At 41.4% G+C, this 23,422-nt stretch overlaps 1 protein-coding gene across 4 annotated transcripts in view; it reads left to right on the top strand.

The window, feature by feature from the left end:
* The window catches only part of kcnd3 (potassium voltage-gated channel, Shal-related subfamily, member 3), a 133,029-nt gene that overhangs the window by 90,043 nt on the left and 19,564 nt on the right, over positions 1-23,422 (top strand). For all 4 annotated transcript variants that reach the window (XM_033629561.2, XM_033629563.2, XM_033629562.2 and 1 more), the window contains one exon: positions 16,616-16,784. In XM_033629561.2, coding sequence (XP_033485452.1) covers positions 16,616-16,784 — 169 coding nt within the window. The remainder of the gene's footprint in view (positions 1-16,615; positions 16,785-23,422) is intronic.

The raw sequence follows: 23,422 nt of genomic DNA, 5'->3' as shown, positions 1-23,422 counted from the left end.
TGATTAAACCGTTTTTGTAATTGTATATTGATACTGTACATCAAACAGCATTTAAAGCCTGGACCTGGTTGAGCTCCCAATATTCTGCAAAGGAGTCAAAAGCCATTTTCTCGTATGAACTCAGGACAATGTCCAAAGAATCAGGTCCGCACATTGCCTGCGTTTTCTCACATGTAGCACACAACAGGAGACTGTCTGAGTCAGAAGCTTTCTCACGCACTGGAAATACTCTATTGGTTTCGGCAAGGGGTGGCACCCGAATTGGCACATGACGCGGATTACACCATGGTCACGTAGCTGGCTCATAGTTTAGTTACAAACAACAGTCTCTTGCCATTCTTTGAATTTGTCTGATGATATCAGCGTCGGCCTTTACAGAAGACAGAAGTTTCCAAATCTCGTTATCTCTCCAGTTAGGCAATTTTGTTGCCATCTACATGTTAATGACCCTTCTTCTTCACCATCGGATGTTTGTTTTACTCCAGTTTCCTGTGATCCACATGATAGAAACTACATGCACATGCCTGCTCTTTTCGCACACGGGCTCAATCCGACATCACACAGACTTTGTACCAGGGAGCTGGCAGGGTAAAGTCTGCTTAATGTCTGATCTGATTCAGACATTTGCGTTCTCACATACAGCTCCTCTGGGAAATGCCTACCTAATTCCGGGTTGGCAGTGCATGTGTGGCAGAGGCTAAACTGACCTATACTGTAGCATAATTTTACCAGCTGCTATGACAAAACAATAACAAAACGATGGCTATCAGCAGTGTCATCAGCCGTTATGGCTCACAGATGATTGGCAGTTTTTCATACTGGAACAAAGACGTGGACTGCCCCAGCAACAAACTGATATTGCCATTGTTGGAGCCATTAGCATGACTGACAAATGTGCCGTATAAAATATGTATGATGTGTAATTTCATTTGCAATGCATTTCAATATATCTGTCACAATCTAGCATCCAATCTGTTGTTTGGACTTTAATTTTGTGGCAGACATTGTAATTGCTTCCCTCGTTCCTTTTTGTCCTCTCCCCACCTCTGTCCGTACATTGCTGACTGGAATGTCACACACTATTGGAGACATATAACACTGGAGTCGGGCAGGTTGTAGCTGCCTTGCTCACTCTGTAAGTTTGATTCCCAGGTGAAGGATCTATTTTGTCGTTGTCTTGCATCCAACAAAAGAGATCAGTCTCAGAATTCAAACATTTCTCCAGAGATTCATGTTTCAAACTGAGCGCGGTTAGTTCTCATTAGGAGTTTAATTGAACCACATATCAAGGTTATTGTGCCCCAGCTCCTCCACCTCACACCGACACACTGCTCAATGTACCCAAGCTCCCAGAGACGGATGGGTTCCTGTTTCAATTACCAACAGCTATTACTGGTTTTATCCATACATCCACTCGTATCAGCTCTCTGAGGCTTTAAAGTATTTCAGCTCTTGTCGAGATATGCCTATTATCAGAAGTGTACATAACCATGCTCACACACGTAAAAAAATTATCATAAGCACATAGATATGCACACAGGCAGATGCACAAATGTGTTAATGGGGCTACTATTTTCTGTGAATTAGGCAGTATGCAGGCAGTCAGTAGTGCAAGCTTTGGGGACTAGTCCTATCTCAGATGTAATTCATATTTAAATGTTATTATGCTCCCTCACTTCTGGTAATTGTGTTTGCACTTCCTGGTTACTCTTGAAAGTGGATCCACTGAAGCGTTCTGTTGATAGCAGTCTGGTAAACGCTAATTACAGAGGCACATACACACACTCGGCCACACACACTCCTTCACACACACGTGCTCACACACAAATGAGCAGAGCTTGTAGCAGGGTCCCTGGCTATTATTCAGTGACATCCTGGCAAGTAAGTGTACTTGCACTGCTTAATGGGCCTTTTCTGGAAAACGGCATCTGCAGCATCACATGTAGGTTTCTGAAAAGATGCTAAGAAGCTCAGATTCAGTTTTTTTAACTCACTGCCATGAAGCGTGATGCTTAAAGGAAAAGGGTGGTGGCTGGACGGAGCACCAGTGGTGTGAGGACGTGATAACTACCAGTTGCTGAGTGTTATAGAGATACATTTATTTTAAACTCTTAACCTTGGTTTCACACAGCAGAGCAGAAACAAGCTGTAAAAGCAACATATGTTTATGTTGATACTGCAAAGTTGTTAGCAAACAGTTACCAGCAAGCATACAGTTGCAGTCATGTTTTTGAACCACCAACCTCATGAATGTGAATGCATGGGGGGCGGACATGGTGCAACATGTCTACTGCAACATGCCTACAGTGGCACACATGCGTTATACTTGAATGAAGCTGCTACACTGACTACAGAAGCAGCACTTACCCCGTGGGCACCATCCGGCTGTTTGCTGTTCCTTTATCAGGAAAGTCAGAGCTAGTTAAAGGCTAAAGGCTAAAATGAAAAGATACATTTATAGCTTTCTTTTAAAATATTTAGCGAGCTAGCTTCCCTGATATCTATAGGTTGTGTGTTCTATAGCTTTGGGGTGTAATTGACAATGGCTGCATCCCTGATCTTCTTCCGACTGTTTTTGGGAACCTCCAATAAACCACCAGCAGCAGATGATCGCAGTGTTCTTGGAGGCAAGTAGTTACCAAGGTAGTTAGCAATGTAGCTCAGTCCTAGCCCATGTAGGGCTTTGTATACAAGGAGGAGGAGCTTAAAATCAATTGTAAATGTAACAGGAAGTCAGAGCAGAGCAGCTCAGATGTCGTGTCAGCTTGAAATAAAGGTATGATTCAGTCCCTCTGCATCTTCTTCATTTAGAAATGGCCGTACCTTAGTGATGTTTCTGAGGTGGAAAAATTATGTTTGTGTCACCTTGTTAATGTGGGACTTGAAGCTTAAATCTAAATCGAGAATCGCACCAAGACTTGGAACTTCAGATTTAATCCCTGGAGTTAAATTCCCCAGTCATTTAAAAATGATTAAAAGAAATACCTTACTGTACCAGAAGCAACCTTGGTTGTGTTTTTACATTTCACATTCACATAAATCAATTAAATCAATGGATCTTTTAGTTAAAAGGATCCTGTTAATGAATTCAGTGCCAGTTAATATGGCCTACGCCATAAAGATATGCACACAGTGAAGCTAGTGCAACCACATGTTCCTACACAGAGTCTGTGTAGCAGGTAAAAAAACAGATTCTACCCACCTATGTGATCCATTGGGTTCGGGTATTTCGGATGTAAGTCCTGTATGCGCTCTATCAATAACAGTAAGACATACAACATGGACTGCTAATGCAATGAAAGATTATGTAGTGACACTCCACAGCATACCCTGTGGTTATTGGAAAATAACTCAAAACACTGGGTATAAGAAATTTTGCATTGGGAGTTTGACTCTGTGGAGTGTGTTATTTTATTAATAGCCTCAATGCTTGCTGGGAATTATCCTGCTTGCACCATGACCACTTGCCAAAGATTTAAATATTGTCAAATGTCTGTTCATGCCTGAGGTAAAACAATCAAGAAACTCTGTGTCGGCAAGATCTTTGTCAACTTCAGGGTAAAAGCTGTGCTACTTCTAACAATTATGAGAAGCCTAGTAATGACCAGAGCCTGTAGTGTATTAACTCAGCATGATGAGCTGTACAGTTATTTAAAAACAATGTAGACCCTCCAGCCAATTAAAATCTTTTATGGCCAACGTCATTTTATTATATGGCAGCAAAACACGACTCTCCACGACAGGGCTGTAGGCTACATGGGAGTCTTAAAATGTCATCTTGTGTTACTGGGTGCTAGAATAGAAGGAGTCATGGCTCAAAACTTACATTTCATTGCATACCAGCTGCTACTGCCCGTCAACAAAAGTGAAGACAACTGTGGTTAAATGCGATTAGACGAAAGCGATAAGACAAAAGCAAAAATGCTCGCATGTGCAGCACACACTTCATATCAGGTTAGGGAAATAGTATTTCCTGTCGTAGGGCTGAATAATGTTATTTGTATTAAGGGTTATCATGTCCACCTCATCAGAAACTGGGGAGGTATTAAGAATAATATTGTATTTCTCCTTTGCACTAATGTTAGCTTTGGTATCAAAACGAAATGGAGGAAACCGTGCAAGTATCATCCTCCTTTGTAAGATTGGCAAAGTAATCAACCACAAAGCTTCCTGTGACATCATCCATCCACTGAGTGAGCGTTAGCGCGAAACTAAGCGTTATATTTCTGTATGAATTAACAAATGGTTAAGTTAGTCACACAATCACTCCACTCGGTGCTCTGCTGCTCCGTCTCCCCTGACGGAGTGCCTAGACTGTGCTTTGCCACAACCAAACGCTCCGACAGCGCTCCGGCACTCCGAATGAGTATTTCCGAATGCACCACTCGTATCATCTTCCTCCTTTGTCCAAAACAAGCCAACAGAACTTGCTAGCCAGCACTAGCTAATGCATGTGCAGAATTGTTTTGCCTCACACTGTTTACTAACAGTAAAAGGGTCTATACAGAGTTATTAAAAGTCAATGTTGGGATGAAACTCTGCAAAGTGTCAAAGTGAGTCCAATTCCCAGCCATAATGTAGCAAACTGGATGTGTGTTACAGAGAAATGGTGGCAATCCCTCAGTGTGATTCCCTGTAAGATTGGCTGTGAAGTGAGTGATGGTAATGACCTTTCCTCTGTGTGCAGGGCGGTATGAGAGTAATGCCCTTCACTTTATCAACTTATCTGTGTGTGTTTCTTTCCCCATCCCCCCCTCTCCCCTCTCTCATTCCCAATGTGCCTGCCTCTCAGTGCAGCCTGGAAGGCTCCAGAACTGGAAGTGTAAAATCAAGTCTTGCAGTTGTGGTTGCTTTTGTGTGTGAATGAAAAAGGGATCATGTGAAACAGTGCTGCATTCATGTGAAGACATTTTTGTAGATCGATTATTCTCACATACAAGGCAGGGCAATCTAGCTAAAATACCTAAACAGCAATGAAGTGAGTTTATTTATTCTATGGTTAAAACGGTATGTTGCCATAATCCTGTTATTGTCAGGTACAGGTGGTTATTTATTATTTTCTCTATAAAAGGAAACAGCAGTGCTCCAGCAGCAAACACTAACAGCATACATAAAAACAAAAGCACCTGTCTGAGGTTAAACACTTCCATGGTGCAACCTAAGCATTTAGCTGCTGCATAAATAGCAATGCAGATTTTGCAATTGCAAAGTTGTTATCTCCAACTTATGAAATGTCCCATATATTAAGTAGTATGTGGGCGAATGGAACTGAAGCTGAAACACAGCCACAGCACTTTGATATTGATGTTTTATTCACATAGTAAATGCAGAAGCACGTCCTTAAAAGAATACTTCACCTTTGTATATCAGTTACTCATTGTGTCTTACCTGAAATTGTGAGGAAAACTTTACCTGCATGTCGCTATGATGGACGGAGAATCCAAAAAAGGCTTCATGAATTGAAGTCATGGGGGGACACAAACAAAACAGTTTGCAGTTACAAAATCAGCATTGCTATTTATGACCAGCTAAATGCTTAAGTTTGTCAATGGATGTTTTGGTATACTTTTGCTTTTGATGAACGCAGCCCCCATTTACTTCGACTCATCAAGAACATTTGCCTGTTTTTGATTCTCTGGAGGCCTGCGAGAAAATGTTTTCTTAACAAATTCAAGGCAACAGGCAGTGAGTAATTGATATACAAAGAGTGAAGCATTCCTTTAATACTCCAGCATTACAAAAGTTCATTTCACCCTTACAATACCTCTAAAGCTCTGATGAGCCACCTACAGTACAATGAGCACAATGTGTTACTTCTCCCACTGTGGATAATAAGAGGTGTTTAACTGAAGCATTACATGGAGGTGAACGATTTTAAATATATTGAAGGAGCTACAAGAGTAGCCATAAAGGCAGCTGGCAGAAACATTTTTCTGTAATTTTCACAGATCAAGTTTTACATTTCGACTGTTGGCATTGTTCCCACCTTTTACCATACCCAGGTTTTTATTGTAGAGTCAAACAAGGTCACTGCTGCAATTAACGTGCTATTCAAAGAGCGGCTATTCACGCAGAGGCTGTGTACTGTGAATACCTCATGGAATCCTTGTGTAAATACCACATTTGTGGTTTTTGTTCTATTTGTTTCTTCAGCCTTGGCTTCTGAATGAGTTGTTTGATAGGTGTGAGGCAGGGTGTTGTGTGCAGTTATTTGCACTTTGGTACGTTTTGTACCAAATAGTTTTATTAGCATCAAAGAAACATTCTTATGTGGGTGTAATGATTAGTAACGTGAGAAAGCTTTTGTACTTTGTCCCGATGCACACTCTTACGGTCAACTTAAAATGAGCAGTGTGTGGAGGATTTAGTGGCATCTAGCGGCGAGGATTGCAGATTGCAATGAGCTAAAACTTCTCCCATGTGCCAAGCAGGAATACCCAGTTAGGATTCCTTCATTGTTCAGTGGTCAAGGAGCCGAGCTATCTGCAGAGGTCTTCCTTTCCAAAACAAACTCATCAGGTGATTTAAACTGGTAAAAAGACAGACAGGCCACTAGCCCAGCATCTGCTAATGTGCGCTCACATCTTTTCTCTGAAAACTTAAGGTTCAGGGATGGGTTGCACAGAACACCTTAAATTTTCTCTTTAAGTATGACACGTATGGCTTAATTTCTCCTTAGCTGAGGGACTTAAACAGTTACACAGAATCCCTTAAAAGGTTTCCTTAGATCGGGAAAAACTTATTTACCGGGCTGAAAGAGATTTTACAGCACTAAAAGTTTCTGTAATGCCTGTTATCGTCTCACAAAGTTGATTTATAGTTAGATAGTGAAAAAATGGCAGAAGAAAAGAAGACTAGAAAACCATACTGGTCAGAGGGGAAAAGATTAGACTTCTGGAGGGCTACAATCATAGAAAGCAAACACTACAACGTAAATTTGATCCCCAAATACCAGAAAACAGAAAACAATTGTAGGAAGAAATTACAACGAAAATTACTGTAGTAAATCTTAAGTGTAAAATCAAAAGCGTATCCACTGAGTTCTCCTGGTTGCAGAACACCCTTTTCAGGATGTGTTAGTTTTTTTTCATTTATCACTTTAAACTCAGTCATGGGGCAGTTAAGATAGAGTCAGAGGTACCTTAAGTGTTTTTTTTTATTAATGTGCTTTGGTTTCTAAGGTTGTTTCTGTTTAGGGATTCCTTAAGTAAAGGACCAAGACAAGGAGAAAACCATTAAGAGAGAAGACTTAAGGGTGTTTTGTGCAACCAAATTTATTGTGAGGAAACCGTAACTAGGACTTTAAGGAAAATCTTAACTTAAGGTGTTTTGTGCAACCGACCCAAGTTGTTTAGTAGGTTTTTACTGAGAGAGGAGAATTATCTGCAGAGGCTGAATAAAACAGTTTTACATTCACGTTTTTGACGCTGCTCATCACAGAGGGGCTGCCATCTACAGTGGCCAGTGCATAAATTTGAACGGCCCTATGTGGATATAAACAGCTCGTTCTAAGGTAACAAAAACACAGTTCTTATTTCCAGGTGATTATACACTAAAGAAAACATATATTTTATATTGTATTCCATTTCTGCTACTATATCCCCTCAGATGCTACACACGGGAGCTTTACGAGGTGTTAGCAGGACTCCCAGTTGCCACTGAGTTTGATCTGAATTTCTTTTTTCCTGGAATGTAAAACTTCTTACGTGACGAGCATTTCATAACAACTGCACATTTTGGATCTTCCTTTTCTATTAAGACTCATGAAGCAGCCCTCTCCAAATGAGATATCCCCATCCTTTGGCAGAATAACTATTTTTGGACCTTCTGGGCTTTTTTTAATAAGCACACTTGTTAAGCAATCAGTTTCCTGCGTTAAGTCTGAGTGGAGCCGCACAGATCAGGATCACAATCAGAGTTCATGTCTGTGTTGAGCTGTCCTGAAGGAGATGTGCGATTATTGTAGCTCCAGTGTATCTGATTTAATCCATATTAAGACATCGTTTGAAGCGTATTTAACCAAACATATCCGACCCCCCTGCATATTAGCACTGACACTATCTGGATCTGGATCTGCTTCTGTCGACTCATCTCTTTCTCCGCTGCTCTCTTGCGTTATCTTGTGCTTGTGCTTCTGCCTCTTCTTCTCTATCCATCAGCCTATCTGGATCCCTACCTGTTGTTCCTCCACCTCCTTATTTCTTGCCTTCCCGCGGTGACATTTGTGGGGGTGATTATAGATGGCTGTCCCATCCCTCAAGAGCCATGTATCATCAGAGTTACTTCCATCTGAGTGACTGGCCATGAAATGTCAGATGAGAGTACAGATGGATGGATGGTTGAGGGTTAAAGGCCTGGAGAGACAATCTTTCACTCTGCTGAGCCCAAAACAGCCAAGCTTCATTGGCCTGTGACGGGTTTTTCCGATAAAAATGGAACTCTAGTACAACTTATGGATATTTGTATGAGGCATCATCATTTATGGCCACTGTAACACAATATATTTTTCACTGCAGAGCTCAGCTATGAATATGAATTGATAAATATGCTGGAAAGACTTTTCTCTGGCTATAATGTTAATCCATGCAGTGGCATTTGATGTTATGGTGGAAGTATTACTGCGTTTTATTATATTGATTTTGCTGTGGTGTACTGATATTGGTCATATCATAATGACACAGTTATCATTTTACAAGATTATGTTTTCTGAATTCAAAATTAAAACTAGCAGAATTGCTGCACTTATTTTCACGCGTCTTCCTGGTGTAATGGATAACTTTTTTGCAATTCTCCTTGCTATATTTTTGTTGTTGTTTTTTTGGCACTGTGTCTCTTGGATGCCTGCTACTAACAGTCTGGCACCTGGTTGGGACCTTTTTGTGAAGCCCTGACCTCACCTGAGCGCCGTGGGGGGTACATGCCCAGGAAAATAAGAAAATACAGGCAGAGGGCAGAGTCTCTGCAGGAAAACACACCGCCACACACTTAAGTGATGATTGAGAGGGATTACCTCTGTGTGAGTCTACCTGCATAGTATATCTTTAAACAAGCATCATCAAAGTAAAAACAACACATCTTTAGGTGTGATTAATTAGGGTTCAACGGTTGAAAATATATTTTTATGGCCATTACCTATGGACTACAAATTATACCTGCTGTGATCATCCCCTTTTTTAAACAAAACACTTGTAGCCTACAAAGTTACTTAAAGGCATGTAGGCTGCTACCATAGAATTAACTTTGAGTTAATGATGATGGTGCAGACAGACGTTGGTTTTAGCAGTGTGTGGAGAGTGTGTGACAGCAGACACTGTAGAAAGGAGCTATAGTAGCTGTCCATGGTGCTGAAGAGTCCCAGCTTCCTCAGGAAACCTGCTGTAAACTGCAAAACAATGACAGAAGTAATGAATCCAGACTTTATGTTGGCTAAAAACATACAGACAAAAAAAAAAAAAATAATAATAATAGTCACGTTCTCTACCCAGAGGCCTGTACTACGAAGCCAGTTCAGCTTACCCAGGATATCTTCTCGTTATCTGGTTTGACTAACCCCGTCATTGGCCGTTTGGATAATGGGTACTACAAAGCTGGTTATCGACCAATTCAGTCAACAGGCGACATCATCAGAACCATGAATGAAGTAGGCTACTTCATATGATTTCTGATGAAGCAGTACCAGAAGTGTCTGCGACTACAAGACAGTGAAATGTCAGTGGCATGGGATGTACACAACAGTTTGTAATCTTAAAACAGAAAATGTAGAAATATTGAAAATACTATTTAAAACTTCACCGTTGGCTGGGACCTAAATTACATGCAGGTATCACTGAGCTATGGGCCTATGTTACATTAGTACAGAGTATTTATTGCTATTTAGTTGGATGATGATGAAACTACTCTGAATATGTCATACAATACACTTTAAAGTGATGCCAGACTGTTTCTGCTACTGAAGTAATAGGTGGCAAAGTGGTCTATAGTTAATGAGCGACGAGGTCTATCTGACCCTAATATTGCATTTATAATAATCAGAGCCAATTAACAGTGTGTGGATAATTTTTTGAACAAATTATTATCACACAGGTGTCTCGTGTTATCTTGAGCTGCAGCAACACTGTTGGCAATTACTTAGGACTAAAATAATTTAAGTTAAAATCCGGCTAAAGTCATGTGTTAGGTGTGTAAACGATCTCTGTGTTTGTTAGAAGCTCTGTTTTAAAACCAGTGGAAATAGAGCCCTGGAACAATTAAATTATTCTGCTGCCCTGTAACAACATACGCTTCTACTCTTTCTTTACCTGTCCACTGGATTTTTGTCCATGAATACTTTTTTCTTCAGTGATCTGATTGGTCAGAGGTCAGGCTGTGATCTGATACTCTGAAGTTAACCTGCTCCGGAGCAGGTTGGCTATTTATCATAGGTTACCATGGTGATTTATCCCAGTAAAAAGTGGACCAGCTTCATAGTATTGAAAACCCTGAGTTAACTCTGAAGTTACCTCGCTAACTCCAAATCCTGCTTCGTAATACAGGCCTCAGAATAGCTTAAAATAAACAGATGATCCCTGAATTCAGCATTTTCTTCTTGTCCTTGATGAAGATAAATGAAGATACTTGGTAATATCTCAGTTAACAATGATTGCTATGTCTCAAGTTATGTCTACAAGACAAAAGAAAGAATACTAAACTGTTGGGTGCACACTTGCCCCACCCTGTAACCCAGAATCTTTAACATTGTTTGATGAGCATTGCACACACTGGATGTGGCGAAAAAGCTCTTGCTTTCCTAAAGGGTTATGCATTAGTATTTAAAATCAGTCAGATAATTCTGGCTGTTAATTCAGTACAGTGTCCACTTCAGTCTCCAATGCCTATTTTCAGTTTTCCTTAAGAATTAAATAATGTTTCTAAACTTGTTTATATACTTGTTGTATGTTCAATCCTGCTCAACATGTTTTTTTCAGTAATTTCCTGTCTCTTGCTGTAAATGTACCCCCCCCCCCCCCCACACACACACACACACACACACACTAAACGCACATGTCACACATACAGTAGACACACAAATCCACTCACCAACACTGAATGCCTCCTCCAGTAGGTGATTTCAGTCCTCTGGAGGGTCAATCCACCGCAAGGGATTGTGGTCCAAACAGAATCACTTAGGCTGTATCTGAAAGGAACTGAGGAAAATTGCAGAGGAATCACATGGGATTTGGTCTGTAAATGGAAAGCCAACCCTCAACACTTCATGTGTCCCTGGACTGCCTCTCTCTCTCTCTCTCTCTCTCTCTCTCTCTCTCTCTCTCTCTCTCTCTCCCTCCATGCTCCTTCCTCCCTCTCTTTCTAAACAGAAGCTCCTTATCTTGAACATATAAATAAAATAGCAAATTTTATCTTGCCGCACACACATAAAAGCTGTTTATGATCCACAAAGTGAGAGCAAATTCTAGCAATAAATATTTACTTTGTGGGCTCAGCTCAGATCAGTTCATCTCAAGCTTATTGTGCAGATGGTTTTCAGTAGAGCCGTACAATAAAACCACTGTAAGAATCGTATGTTTTACAGAGTATGCTTTTATGTCATTTGTATTTAAATAAAATTAGCCTATGCTGCCTCCTCATTGTGGCCACTGTCATGCTTGTTGTTGTACTGCTGGCTGGGTTCATCAGCAGGCATTTAAGGTGCCTTCCTGACCTGACATGATATGGCGTGCCATCATCACAAATCTGTGTGTCTGTCAGACTTCAGACCATCCCTGATAAGCCCATCCATCACACATACCTCCACAAGAGCACTCAGTCCCACTCAATAACCCCCCATCTATCCTTCCTAGGCTTTATTAATGTAACCCACAGAGAGCCGGCCCTCTGACAATGGGATGTGACAACCCTGACCGAGGACTGACCGGCCCATCTGACCTGTGTGTGTGTCTGTGTGTGTGTGTGTCTGTGTGTGGATCTGTGCATGCACCCTGGATTTATTTGTATGTGAGGGTGCACTTCTAACATACAGCAAAGGGATAGTTGTGTGTGTTTGTGCACATGTGTGTGAGAGAGGGAGCATGGGCGCTGATGGAGATGAAAAAACCTCCTGGGTACACTGCATCTGCTGAGAAAATATCTCTCACCCCAGTATACTTCCTGTCACTGCTTATCCATCTTCTTCCTGTCTTAGACATTTACCTCCATTCCCACCGTCAGTGGAGTCTTGCAGAGTTAGAAACGGCCCCAGCAGTCGTCCACCTCCCCTATTACATGCACGCACATGCACACGCCCTCACACCACTTATTACGGCTTTCTTTTTCTTTAATGTGTGCAAGCCCGGCTTTATCTCTGTGCCATGTATAATGGCTCAGAGATGGTATCATCAGAGACAGGCCAGCTTGACTAAATGGGAGCGGCAAATTGACTGTAGTATTAGTAGAGAAGGGCCTCTATCAGGCAATCTGATAGGATCCCATTAAAGAAAGCTTGCAGATGAATATGATTAGCTTTTCATTCCTCCTAATGGAAACATCTTCTGAAGAGAGGAGGAGATGAAATGTTTTGTAGTGATAGGGCCTTTGTACCACTGATGGGATTGTTATTGCCTAATTTGGGTAGAAAGACCATTAAAGTTCTCGGAAGGGACGATGAATGTTCTCTGTAAGTATACTCTCAGTTATGGCTGTGGACCAGTGGTTCACTCTGTGTGTGGGCAGTGCTTTGCTTTGTTGATGCGAAAAGCCACCCTCCACTTAAATGGCTTCATATTGGGCTTGTTTTTGCCAAAATCTGTGACTAATGAGTATGAGGTTTCATCTCCGTCCCCAAAATGAACTGAATGGGGGTTTTTTGTGTTTGTTTGTGTGTGTGTGTGTGTGTGTGTGTGTGTGTGTGTGTGTGTGTGTTACCATCCTGCATTTTTACTATCTCCAACAGACTGTGACAGAAGTGCTTCATCAGATTATAAAACGACTATCTTGTGCACAACTTCTTTAGCAGATTATTGTTCATTTATGGAGAGCCTCTAAGGCACTGTTTGCCAAGTCCTCAAATAACAACCAACGCGATACTCTGTGATCTGTCAAAGGGGATGAATTTGATGAGTGCTATTCAGAAATACGTGTCTGGATATCTTTTTTTTTTTTAATTTGGACCCTATTTTCCCATGTTTCTGTGTGTAGGTGACTGATGGGAACAACAGTTTTTTAAAAATAGTCGAGGACTGAGCGAGAGCGCTGCAGCCAACAATGGCAAAAACGCTGCAATGTAACCACCCGAGGCAATTTTACTATGTCAATGTATGTCCACTAAAAGTGCTTGTTCTTGCCACTGACGGGCTCAAACAATAAAACAGGAAGGATCCCTACAGAAACAAACCCTTTGTTAAAAAGCTTTAACCAAAAACAACCCCGAAAACACCATTGCCAAAACCACCAGACTCGATTTAAATTAACAGTAATTTTATGACTGTTAAACAAACGTTATTCAAAGCTGACAGAAACTAAATAGAGCTCACAAATCAATCACCAACTCTGGTTTGGTTGAAATAAACCCTTAATCCACCCAGTTAGATGTGGAAACATGCTGGCTCCATACACACTAAAATTAATGTTTTTTTGAATGGAGTCTGGCTGGTTTGTTAGAGCCGATTTTGGGGCTGTTTCTGGTTAAACAAAAAGGATCTTACTCTTTAAAAAAAAGCTCTATGTCTGTTGAATCTTTTCCTTAATGTTTTAGACACTTGGAATAATAATATGAGCCTGTCAGTGGCAAACACAAGCACTTCTAGTGGGCACACATTGAGGTACAGTGCCACCATTGGTCACAATCTCTCGCACAATAGTGGACCAGTTTCAAAAACTCACTTAGACACAAAAGCATGGGAGAATAGAGTCAGGGTTAAAAAATATTGTCGTTCTGCATCCAAAACTTTTATGAGCAAAAGTATTTAAAGCCTAAAAGCAAAGTACTCATTATGCAGGAAAAGTTGGCTCTATCAGTTTTACATTATTATATTATACCACTGGATTATTGTTAATGTTGCATTAACGTGTAAGCGGCATTTTAATGTTGTAGCCGGCTGTATTAGAGATATTTTTACCCATTCTATATACTGTCTGGTGGTTTAATTGACTGTATAACAATGTATTGTATCTCATGCTCATTTTGGTTTAGAAAATCCTCATTTGTACAGTAATTATGCATGCCAGATAGATGTAGTGGAGAAATAAGTACAATATTTCCCTTTAAAGTGTAGAGGAGTAGAAGTAGCATGAAATTAAGATACTCAAAGAAAGTAACTCACTATTTTATACCACTGATACATATTTAAAACTATGGGTAAAGTGTCTGCTTCCTGAATAGACAGAAATCAAAGCAGGTGTTTTGTATATGTGTATGATTCCATTAGTGCATGACGGCAGCTCAAACTCTCTGTAATCCCACCTATCCGTGGTTTATTCACACTCCAGCTCGATGACACACCGTATCTCTCAATTTCCACTGTTTCTGACACGTCACATTGCTTTCTACAGGGATGAGTGTGACGAGCTGGAGAGGAGACATATTCCCTTGCAACATTTTGTTGCTGTCTTTCTGGCTTTGCTTCTGCTTGAGACTTTCTCTGTCAGCCTCTCGGCGCCAACCAAACTGCAAATTATGCAAAAGATAATGTTCGCAGATGAGTGTGTCCATGAATCATTATCTCATTTGTCCATCTACCCAAGAGAATCTGTAATACGCGCACAGCAACACGTCTAGCACATGCGCTTTGTCGTTATTGTGCAGTTTGATTGGATTTAGTAATAATAACTTAGAGCTACAACACACCATGATTCTTACAGGCCGAGTCCGCTGCCTTCAGTGAGGCTGTTTTTGATATGATATGAATTTGATGAATACAAAGTAAAGTTATTGTTAGCAATAATAACATAGAAGGTTAGATTATTTGGTAACACTTTACTTGAAGGTATTGACATAAGGGTGACATGACACTGTCATAACTATGACATGGCACGGTCATGAACCTGTCATAAACATTATGTACATGTCATAAACGTTTATGACTGCTGTCATTAAGTGTCATTTGTAATGATTTTTGTAATGACAAGTTGACATTGTTTGGGTTGTCTTGATTATGACAACTTGACATTAATTAAAGTGACATTATCAGGAGTTGTCTTTGTCATGACAAGTTGACATTAAATTTGTTTGGGATGTCCTTATAATGACAACTTGACATTAATTAAAGTGACATTACCAGAAGATGTCTTTGTCATAACAATAATAATCATTATGTCAACTTGTCATAAACACAAAAAGAGGTGCATTTCTTGTTAATGTCAAGTTGTATGACAAAGACATCTTCTGATAATGTCATCCTGGTTCATGTCAAGTTGTCATTATAAGGACATCCCAAACAAATTAATGTCAACTTGTCATGACAAAGACAACTTCTGGTAATGTCACTTTGATTAATGTCAAGTTGTCATAATCAAGACAACCCAAACAATGTCAACTTGTCATTACAAAAACCGAATGACACTTAATGACAGCAAACGTTTATGACATGTACATAATGTTCATGACAGGTTCATGACCGTGTCATTTCATAGTTATGACAGTGTCATGTCACCCTTACGGAGATACCTTCAAGTAAAGTGTAACCGATTAGGTAAACTGTGGGTTAAGGTTTATACAGCTCACTCTGAAGGATGAAAGATATGCGTTCAAAATGCTGCCATATTGATGTAAACACAAACATCTCTCCACAATCAGTCTTCACCTAATTACATGTAATGCTGGACGCTAAAGGCTTTTCATTTCAGCTTTATTTGTGGTGGGACTTGTAGTCAGTTCTCATAAATTCAGTAGAACTTCTTGTTTAGCTGGAAAACAAGAACAAATTACCTGCACTTTTTACTCATGAATAAGAAATGAAGACCATTAGAAATAAAGGTTGCTTTTTCCAACTCAAGTCGTGCTCTTTTAGCTTTTGAATTTCTTCTCCTTCGTCTTCTTTTCCCCCCACTGTTGATTCCTGCAGTCTGGCTTCTTCCTTAGGAAAAAAAGAGAGGAAGGGATCTAATATAGTTATTGTAATTGTGTTGTCTGTCTTTGAAGTCAAGACGAGATTGCTTTTGACTTGCAAATATTTCAGATTGAATTGAGCTAAATGACTTTTGGGAAATGTCCCCGGCATTCACCGCGTCCTCCTCTTTCTCTTCTCTAAAGGTTAATAGTATCTGCTCTCAGTGAATGAGTCGGCGGACTTAACTGTGCCATTCAGTGACGGTGGAGGTTTGGTGGGAGCGACTCTCTTTCTCTCTTGGGGCCGGATGGGGTCAGCAGGTCAAGCTTTATCCTGGTGGGGATGGACACATGCAGCATGGAGAGGCCTAAAAAGAAAGATGAAAGCATTGTACAAGAGAAATGAATGGGAAGCAGGTTCTTTGACAGTGTGTGTGTGTGTGTGTGTGTGTGTGTGTCTTAGCCTGCGTGATGTGAATGACCCCCAGTCGGCTGTGCATGACTCGAAGGTTGAGCTACCACTGACAGATTTTATTAAACGCATACTAAGACGCTTCACTAAATGTATTCTCTCTTTCTTGCTGTCACCTTTCACAGGTACGGAGACATGGTTCCAAAGACGATTGCAGGGAAGATCTTTGGCTCAATCTGCTCCCTGAGCGGGGTGCTGGTAATTGCCCTGCCTGTCCCTGTCATCGTGTCCAACTTTAGCCGCATCTATCACCAGAACCAGAGAGCAGACAAGCGGCGGGCGCAGAAGGTACAGGTGAACACAGTTTTATTTCCCTTCAACTGAGCCCTGGAGGGTTGGACCTCCAGACACCCACACCTCAGAGGGGAGCTCTGACATGTCTCTCCCCCAGAGGAGAGGACTCCACAGGGTTCAGGTCTTCCCTGAGACTAATGATGATAATGCGCACTGACTTACATTACCATGAACACTAGGTGCGTGATGCATATTCAGTGAGTATCACCATTACTTTTACAGACCTTCTCCCTTGTCATGCATACCTAAACTGTGACCTTCCCATTTTCCCTTTGCTCTGCATAAATTAATCAATTTTGAAGGATTTTTTTTTTGGCCAGATTCAGACAATACTGACATCTTAATCATTTGCGAGGTTAGCCTAGTGTTGCTCAGCTCTGGCTTTCCATGGGGATCAAGAAGATTTACATTAGCTGCATGCTGTAATATACATACAGGTAATATATTTATATACATTATATAAACCTAAGATCAATTTCCTGTTTACAGATTCAAGATTTTGGTAATGTAAGGATTTCGTTTTTTGGTCACTTTTGAAAATGGATGGTGTTGATGGTTAAAATAAATCAACTAATACCTTATAGATCAGTTATAAGCCAGTAACAAAAACAACTTTTAGGTTGCCAGGTTGGAAAAAAGTTCCTCTGGTACGTGTTCATCTGCTAGCAAGACACTGTCTTTTTACACTTTACAGTTTATCTGCAACACCTTCACATGAGCCAGTTACTTTATGTAAAACCTTTGACAAATCTAGAACAAAATATTTTACTCATATACTCATTAACATGTATAACTAGGGACTTACTAATGGATTACCAGCATTTGCATTTTCACTACATTATAACCAAATAAAAAGGATAAACACAAGCCAAAGGGATTTTCTAGCAACTGGCAACCCAACTCTTTTTATTAGTGGCTTGTACATGAGTTACAAGGTATTACTAAATTATTAATTTGCCATTAATAAAACCAATACTTACAACAGTGGCACCAGATTTTTTAGTATTGCTGTGAAAACTGTTAAAGGCCTTAAAATTTAGAGACAGATTTCTGTTAGTTCTCAGTAGCTGTGTCTCGATCCAGGGGCTGCAGCCTTCGAAGGCTGCATCTGAAGACCGATTGCGTCCCATCGGTGCGACCAAGGCTGTCCCATTTCAAAGGCTCCTTCAAATGCGGCCGAGAAATGCAGCCTAGTTTCTTTCGCATCTGGAGGATGTAACGGATGAATTGTTCGTGGCCCAGCCTATCCCAAGATGTATTGCGCGCCAGTGATGATTGTATATTAAGTTAACTAACTAATATATCAAACGGCGGTGTCTCCGGCGGTGAATCATCTCCAGAAGTATTAAATTAAAATATATATGTATATATATATATATATATATATATATATACATATATATACATATATATATATAGTAAGAATCTCTGGATCCACAATTTAGAGCTAACTAACTTTCTAGCTCCTTCTTTCATTAAGCACAGCTGGTTGCTAGGATTGGAAGACTGGAAGTCAGTTCCTTTCAGGACCTTTATTTGTCCCTAAGGGGCGATTGGTTTTGCTGCAGTGGCAATGAAAAACAGCCAGGGCTGAACATATGATGTTGAAGGCTTTAAATCTACAACATTGACCATATTCTTGATCCTATAGACACCCAAGACCTGAGCTGAACTGACACCAAAATAAACCCTTTCAAACTGAAGTATCTCTTTAATTCCACTATCTAAATGTCATCATTACTCCAATCGGATCCAAGAACCAAACCCAAAATAGCCTGTCAAAGAAGTGGATATCAGCAACTTACCATCTTTGCATGATTTTCTCTGTCTGCCTGTCCTTGTGAGGAGATTTTATCCTTGTAAGTATAGCAATAAAAACACACGCAGGCACAAATTTATAAATAGATTGTGTAAACTCATGTTTAAACCGTGGAAGATTTAAAGATCCTATCTTGCTTTGGGTAAACAGCCCAGCCTTTAGACCTTTAAAGAATCGTGTTGTGGTGTGTCCGTGAGCCAAACTGGGTAGCGGCATCAGCTGGCGCACATACAAAACTGGGCTGGTAATCATAGCTTAAGGGCAAGCCTGACAGTTTTTGTTCTCCTGAGATAGATAGTAGTGTGTTTGTTTGGAGCTGGCAGACGTGCACACACTGACACATATTTTCAGAGTCCATTCCTCTCTCTCATCACTCTCGTTCACACCTCTCCTAGCGAGGCTTTTTTCACTCTCTTCGCTTATTTCTTCTCCGCTCATTTCTGCTCCTCTGCCTCCATCCATCCACTCTCCAACCTCCCCCCCCCCCCCCTCCCTCTCACTCTCTCTGTGATTACTGCCATCCATCTCGGCACATGCTCTCTGGTTGTAGTTTAAATCTGTTTAAAGTCCTGCAGTTCGACCGTGGCCTGACCGCTGCCCAGTCTTAACTAACCGTAACCTTGTCTGCCAAGCAAGACTCCGGTGTAACACAGCCAAGTGTGCGGGGACAAAAAGACACTCAGAGGGGACGGAAGGAGGGTTGGAAGGTTGGGAAAATTATCTAGATTGAAAACAGGTTGGAGCCGATGAGATGTATAGTGTTGACGCAGAGAGGAGAGAGAGGAGAGGAGTGGTGAGGAGGAAGGCCAGAGGGAAGGAGGGAGCGGGGGAGGCAGGGGGAGAGTAGAAAGGGGGGAGAGCTGGAGGCGATGTGTGTCCTAATGCTGTGTTCTTTCCTGAAATAGCCATCACCCAGATGAGGTGCTGGCTGGAAGCATGGTGTGTGTCTGTCTGCTTGTGTACGTACATATGTGCATCTGTTTAAGCGCATATATCCACATCTGTGTGTGTGTGTGCGTGCGTCCACCATACTTCCCATCAGTTAAGGCCTGACCTTGGTCTGTGTTTTCCACCGAGCTGCAGTGTGGTGCAGTGTCCCAAACACCGCTCGGTACCAGACGCCGACACCTACACCTTCAGAAGTACCCACCAAGTGACCAGTGTAGCATGACGGTGCTGTCGTCATTAACCAGCACTAAATGACTCCCTCAGGCACTCGTACGCCGCCCTGCCTTGCCTGCAGTGAGGTCAGCAATTTGCTCAAGCACCCATACATCCATTGGATAGGTTTTCTGTATTTCATAACGGCATGACTCAAACGCCTTATCATTGCCTTCATAATAATATCCCACCTGGATGCTTTGATCCTTGAGAGCGTTATTACTAAGGCAAATCAAGGTCTTAAGTGCCAGTATGATGATAGGTTTGCAAATGCGATACTTTAGAGCATTTAGGAGATGCAATCTATGTACCATCTCTGTCTTTAATTAGCCTGCAGGATTAAGTGTTATTTAGCATTTAAGCTTGTGCGCTTAAGATCAGTGGAGTATGTCTTGAATTCCATATTGTGTTAGTTTTAGTTGGAGATGCAGTGGAATTATTTGATATCATGTCCCAACTGGTTTTAGCTAAAACACCCCTGCCTGTCTGTCTCTCTGAATGACAGTGTCGGTTTGTCACTTTAGTCCCGACTGAAGCATCTCAACAGCTATTGAATGGATTGGCTTTTGTAAAGACATTCACTGTCTCCAGAGGACGAACCCTGATTTCTTTGATGATCCCCTTTTCCTTCAGTGCCACTATGAGATTTTACATTTGTGGTCATAAGTGAAATATCTCGGCAACTATTGGATTAAGTGCCATACAATTTGGTACGGGTATTACATTATGCAGATCTGATTATGGGGGAGAGTTACTGCCTCAAGCGAGGGAGTTCAAGTATCTCGGGGTCTTGTTAAGGAGTGAGGGTAGAATGGAGCGTGAGATGGATCGACTGGTCGGTGCGGCTTCTGCAGTGATGCGGGCGCTGCGCCGGTCAGTCGTGATAAAGAGGGAGCCGAGCCAGAAGGCGAAGCTTTGGATTTACTGGTCCATCTATGTCCCAACCCTCACCTATGGTCATGAGCTCTGGGTAGTGACCGAAAGAATGGGATTGCAGATACAAGCAGCGAAAATGGGTTTCCTCCGTGGGGTGGCTGGGCTCAGCCTTAGAGATAGGGTGAGGAGCTCGGACATCTGGAGGGAGCTCAGAGTAGAGCCGCTGCTCCTTTGCATTGAAAGGGGTCAGTTGAGGTGGTTAGGGCATCTGACTAGGATGCCTCCTGAGTGCCTCCTGCTGGAGGTGTCTCGCCTGGGAACACCTTGGGGTCCCCCAGGAGGAGCTGGAAAGCGTTGCTGGGGAGAGGGATATCTGGGGTGCTTTGCTCAGCCTGCTGCCCCCACGACCTGGCCCCGGATAAGCGGATGAAAATGGATGGATGGATATCTGATTATACTGTGGTAATCCCCTGATTTTCATCTAGTGCCACAACTGGTCAAAGTTTCAGTTTGCCTCATACTTTTATGTATGAGCAAATACCTGCAAAACTGATGACCTTTCCATTTTAAAATGGTGAATGTCATGTAAACATGATACCTGTCAAACTTCAGCATGTGTCACTGTAAGCATATTAGCATGCTGGTGTAAGCATTTAGCTCAAAGCACTGCAGGTTGCCCTTAAAGCAAAATCAGCACGGTATCATAGCCCTGGTTACCAGAAATCCCATGTTCGGAGCTGATCTTCTTCTGGGCATTATTTTCTAAGTGTGCATTGAAATATTGTCTGTGTGACGGATGTAAAGCTCTGGATAGCCCTGCACTAAAATGATCAACTTCTCCATATTCACCACAGACGGATACTTATGTAAGAAGGGGAAGATATCTGCAAGCTAAGATTGGCTGTTCCTCATCATATGATGTGTTGCTGGGGTCCAAAAGTCAAACTTTGTTAATCTCAAGGCGTGGCCATTGCACCCTGTTTGCACAAACAAACAGTCCAACAAAATGCTAGGACAAGAAAAGGAGCCCAGCATGATGATATGTTGCTATTTTAAAGTGGTTTTGTTTACAAAGAATGGAAGAAAATACATTAAATACAATGATTTTATGTCTATTGTTTTATGTAATTATTGTAGTAAAGCATGTGGCTATAAAATGTAGCTTTGCTTTGGCCAGATCTTCTATGTTTTCTTCAGTTGTAAATTCCATGGCACTGGATTGCCAAAAGTTAAGATATATTAAGTGTGGAAGGCAGTGCTGTCTACCATTGCTGGTACTCTCTGCCAGCCTCACCTAAATTGATATCCGGTTCGCTGTCTGCCGTCTGCTTAAATCCATGAGAATGCAGCATTAATCTCGTGTGATTTGTAGCAACTGCGATGGATTTTACTGCCTTTTCTAACAACTGCTGCTGACATGTGTTCAGCTCATTACACGTTATATCACATTAATTTAATGTACTTCGACTCTAGGTTGGCAGACAACAGTCTCTCCCACTATAAAAGATAGTATCTCCAGTGTGGAGAGTGTATGATAGAGCCATTACCATTCTGTGGTCCACTCTTTCACTGCTAATGACAACTGTGATCTTTAATGTCCCGCCCGAGCCATGAATTACTCAGGCATGCCATATCCTTCAATACCCCATTACGACCGCCTGCGTAACATGTAGTGTTCTTTAATGCTCCATAACCTTAATGACATATGACCTCAGCCATTAAGCCAACCGCTTAGCAAGTGTCACTGGTCATTTGCCATAGCAAAACGTCATTTCCTCAGCATTTATTACCAGCGCATGGTTATATTTCACGGAAAATCCATCCTTCCTCAGACCATTTCTTAGAATAAGGCTATGTTTAATTGAGAGTAAAATAGGAAAGCCATTGAAGATTGCCTCTCACTGTACTTAAAAGACCAGCAGAGAGCTGACAGGAGGAGAGGGGGGAATCATTGAGGAGAGGAAGTGCAGCATTAGTCCCTCTGCATTTTCCAGCCTCTCCCCTTTTTTTCTCCTCACATGCTTTTCCTCTCTCTCTCTCCCATCCCCCTCCCCCATTCACATCCATCTTCATTCAGGTCTAATTGTTAGCTGTTCTGGGCTCCCATTACAATTAGCCATCCATCTGGGTGGTGGTAGATAGACAGGCCCTGATCTATCTCACTGCACAAAGGCAAGATACATGAGGATGCCACTAGTTGCTGTGAGGCGAGGAGGAACAGCTCCGACACCGACATGTATTCTCTGTTCTGCCTCCCTATAGTGTTCAGTGTCACTGCTTTTGTTCTGCAGTGAATTGAACACTGAGTTTAAGTTCTTCCCTGTCTGTACGCATGATCCCATAAAGTGATTCGAAACAAAGTGTCTAATCTGCAGGGGTTACTCTTTAGTTGCTCCTCGGAGCTCATTTGCATATAGGTAATAATATCCTCAGGTACGTCTAATTACAAATTCTGAATAGTACACCTGAATGAGGGCAAGATTTAAATGGAGAACTGCAAAAGGGCAAGTGATACAGAAGAATTAAAAAAGAGGGGGGCATTAATTTTAATGATCTTAACTTTTAAGTGCACCTGTGGTATTCCTGGATCTGGTTCTCTGGCTCTGTAAATAATGTGTCTCCAGGTTTTCTCAGACTGACTTGAACCCTGGTTTACTTGTATTTTTACCCATACACTCAGGCATATACATACAAGCTGTCACAAAGGGACTTCACTGTAGCAAAAAGACAAGGTTAAGTGAGTAAGAACAATGGGCCTTATACAAGAACCATTTGTACGACC

This window comes from Epinephelus lanceolatus, chromosome 8 (genome assembly GCF_041903045.1).
Source record: "Epinephelus lanceolatus isolate andai-2023 chromosome 8, ASM4190304v1, whole genome shotgun sequence".
Taxonomy (NCBI): Eukaryota; Metazoa; Chordata; class Actinopteri; order Perciformes; family Serranidae; genus Epinephelus; species Epinephelus lanceolatus.
This window is presented reverse-complemented; position numbering and strand designations above follow the sequence as displayed.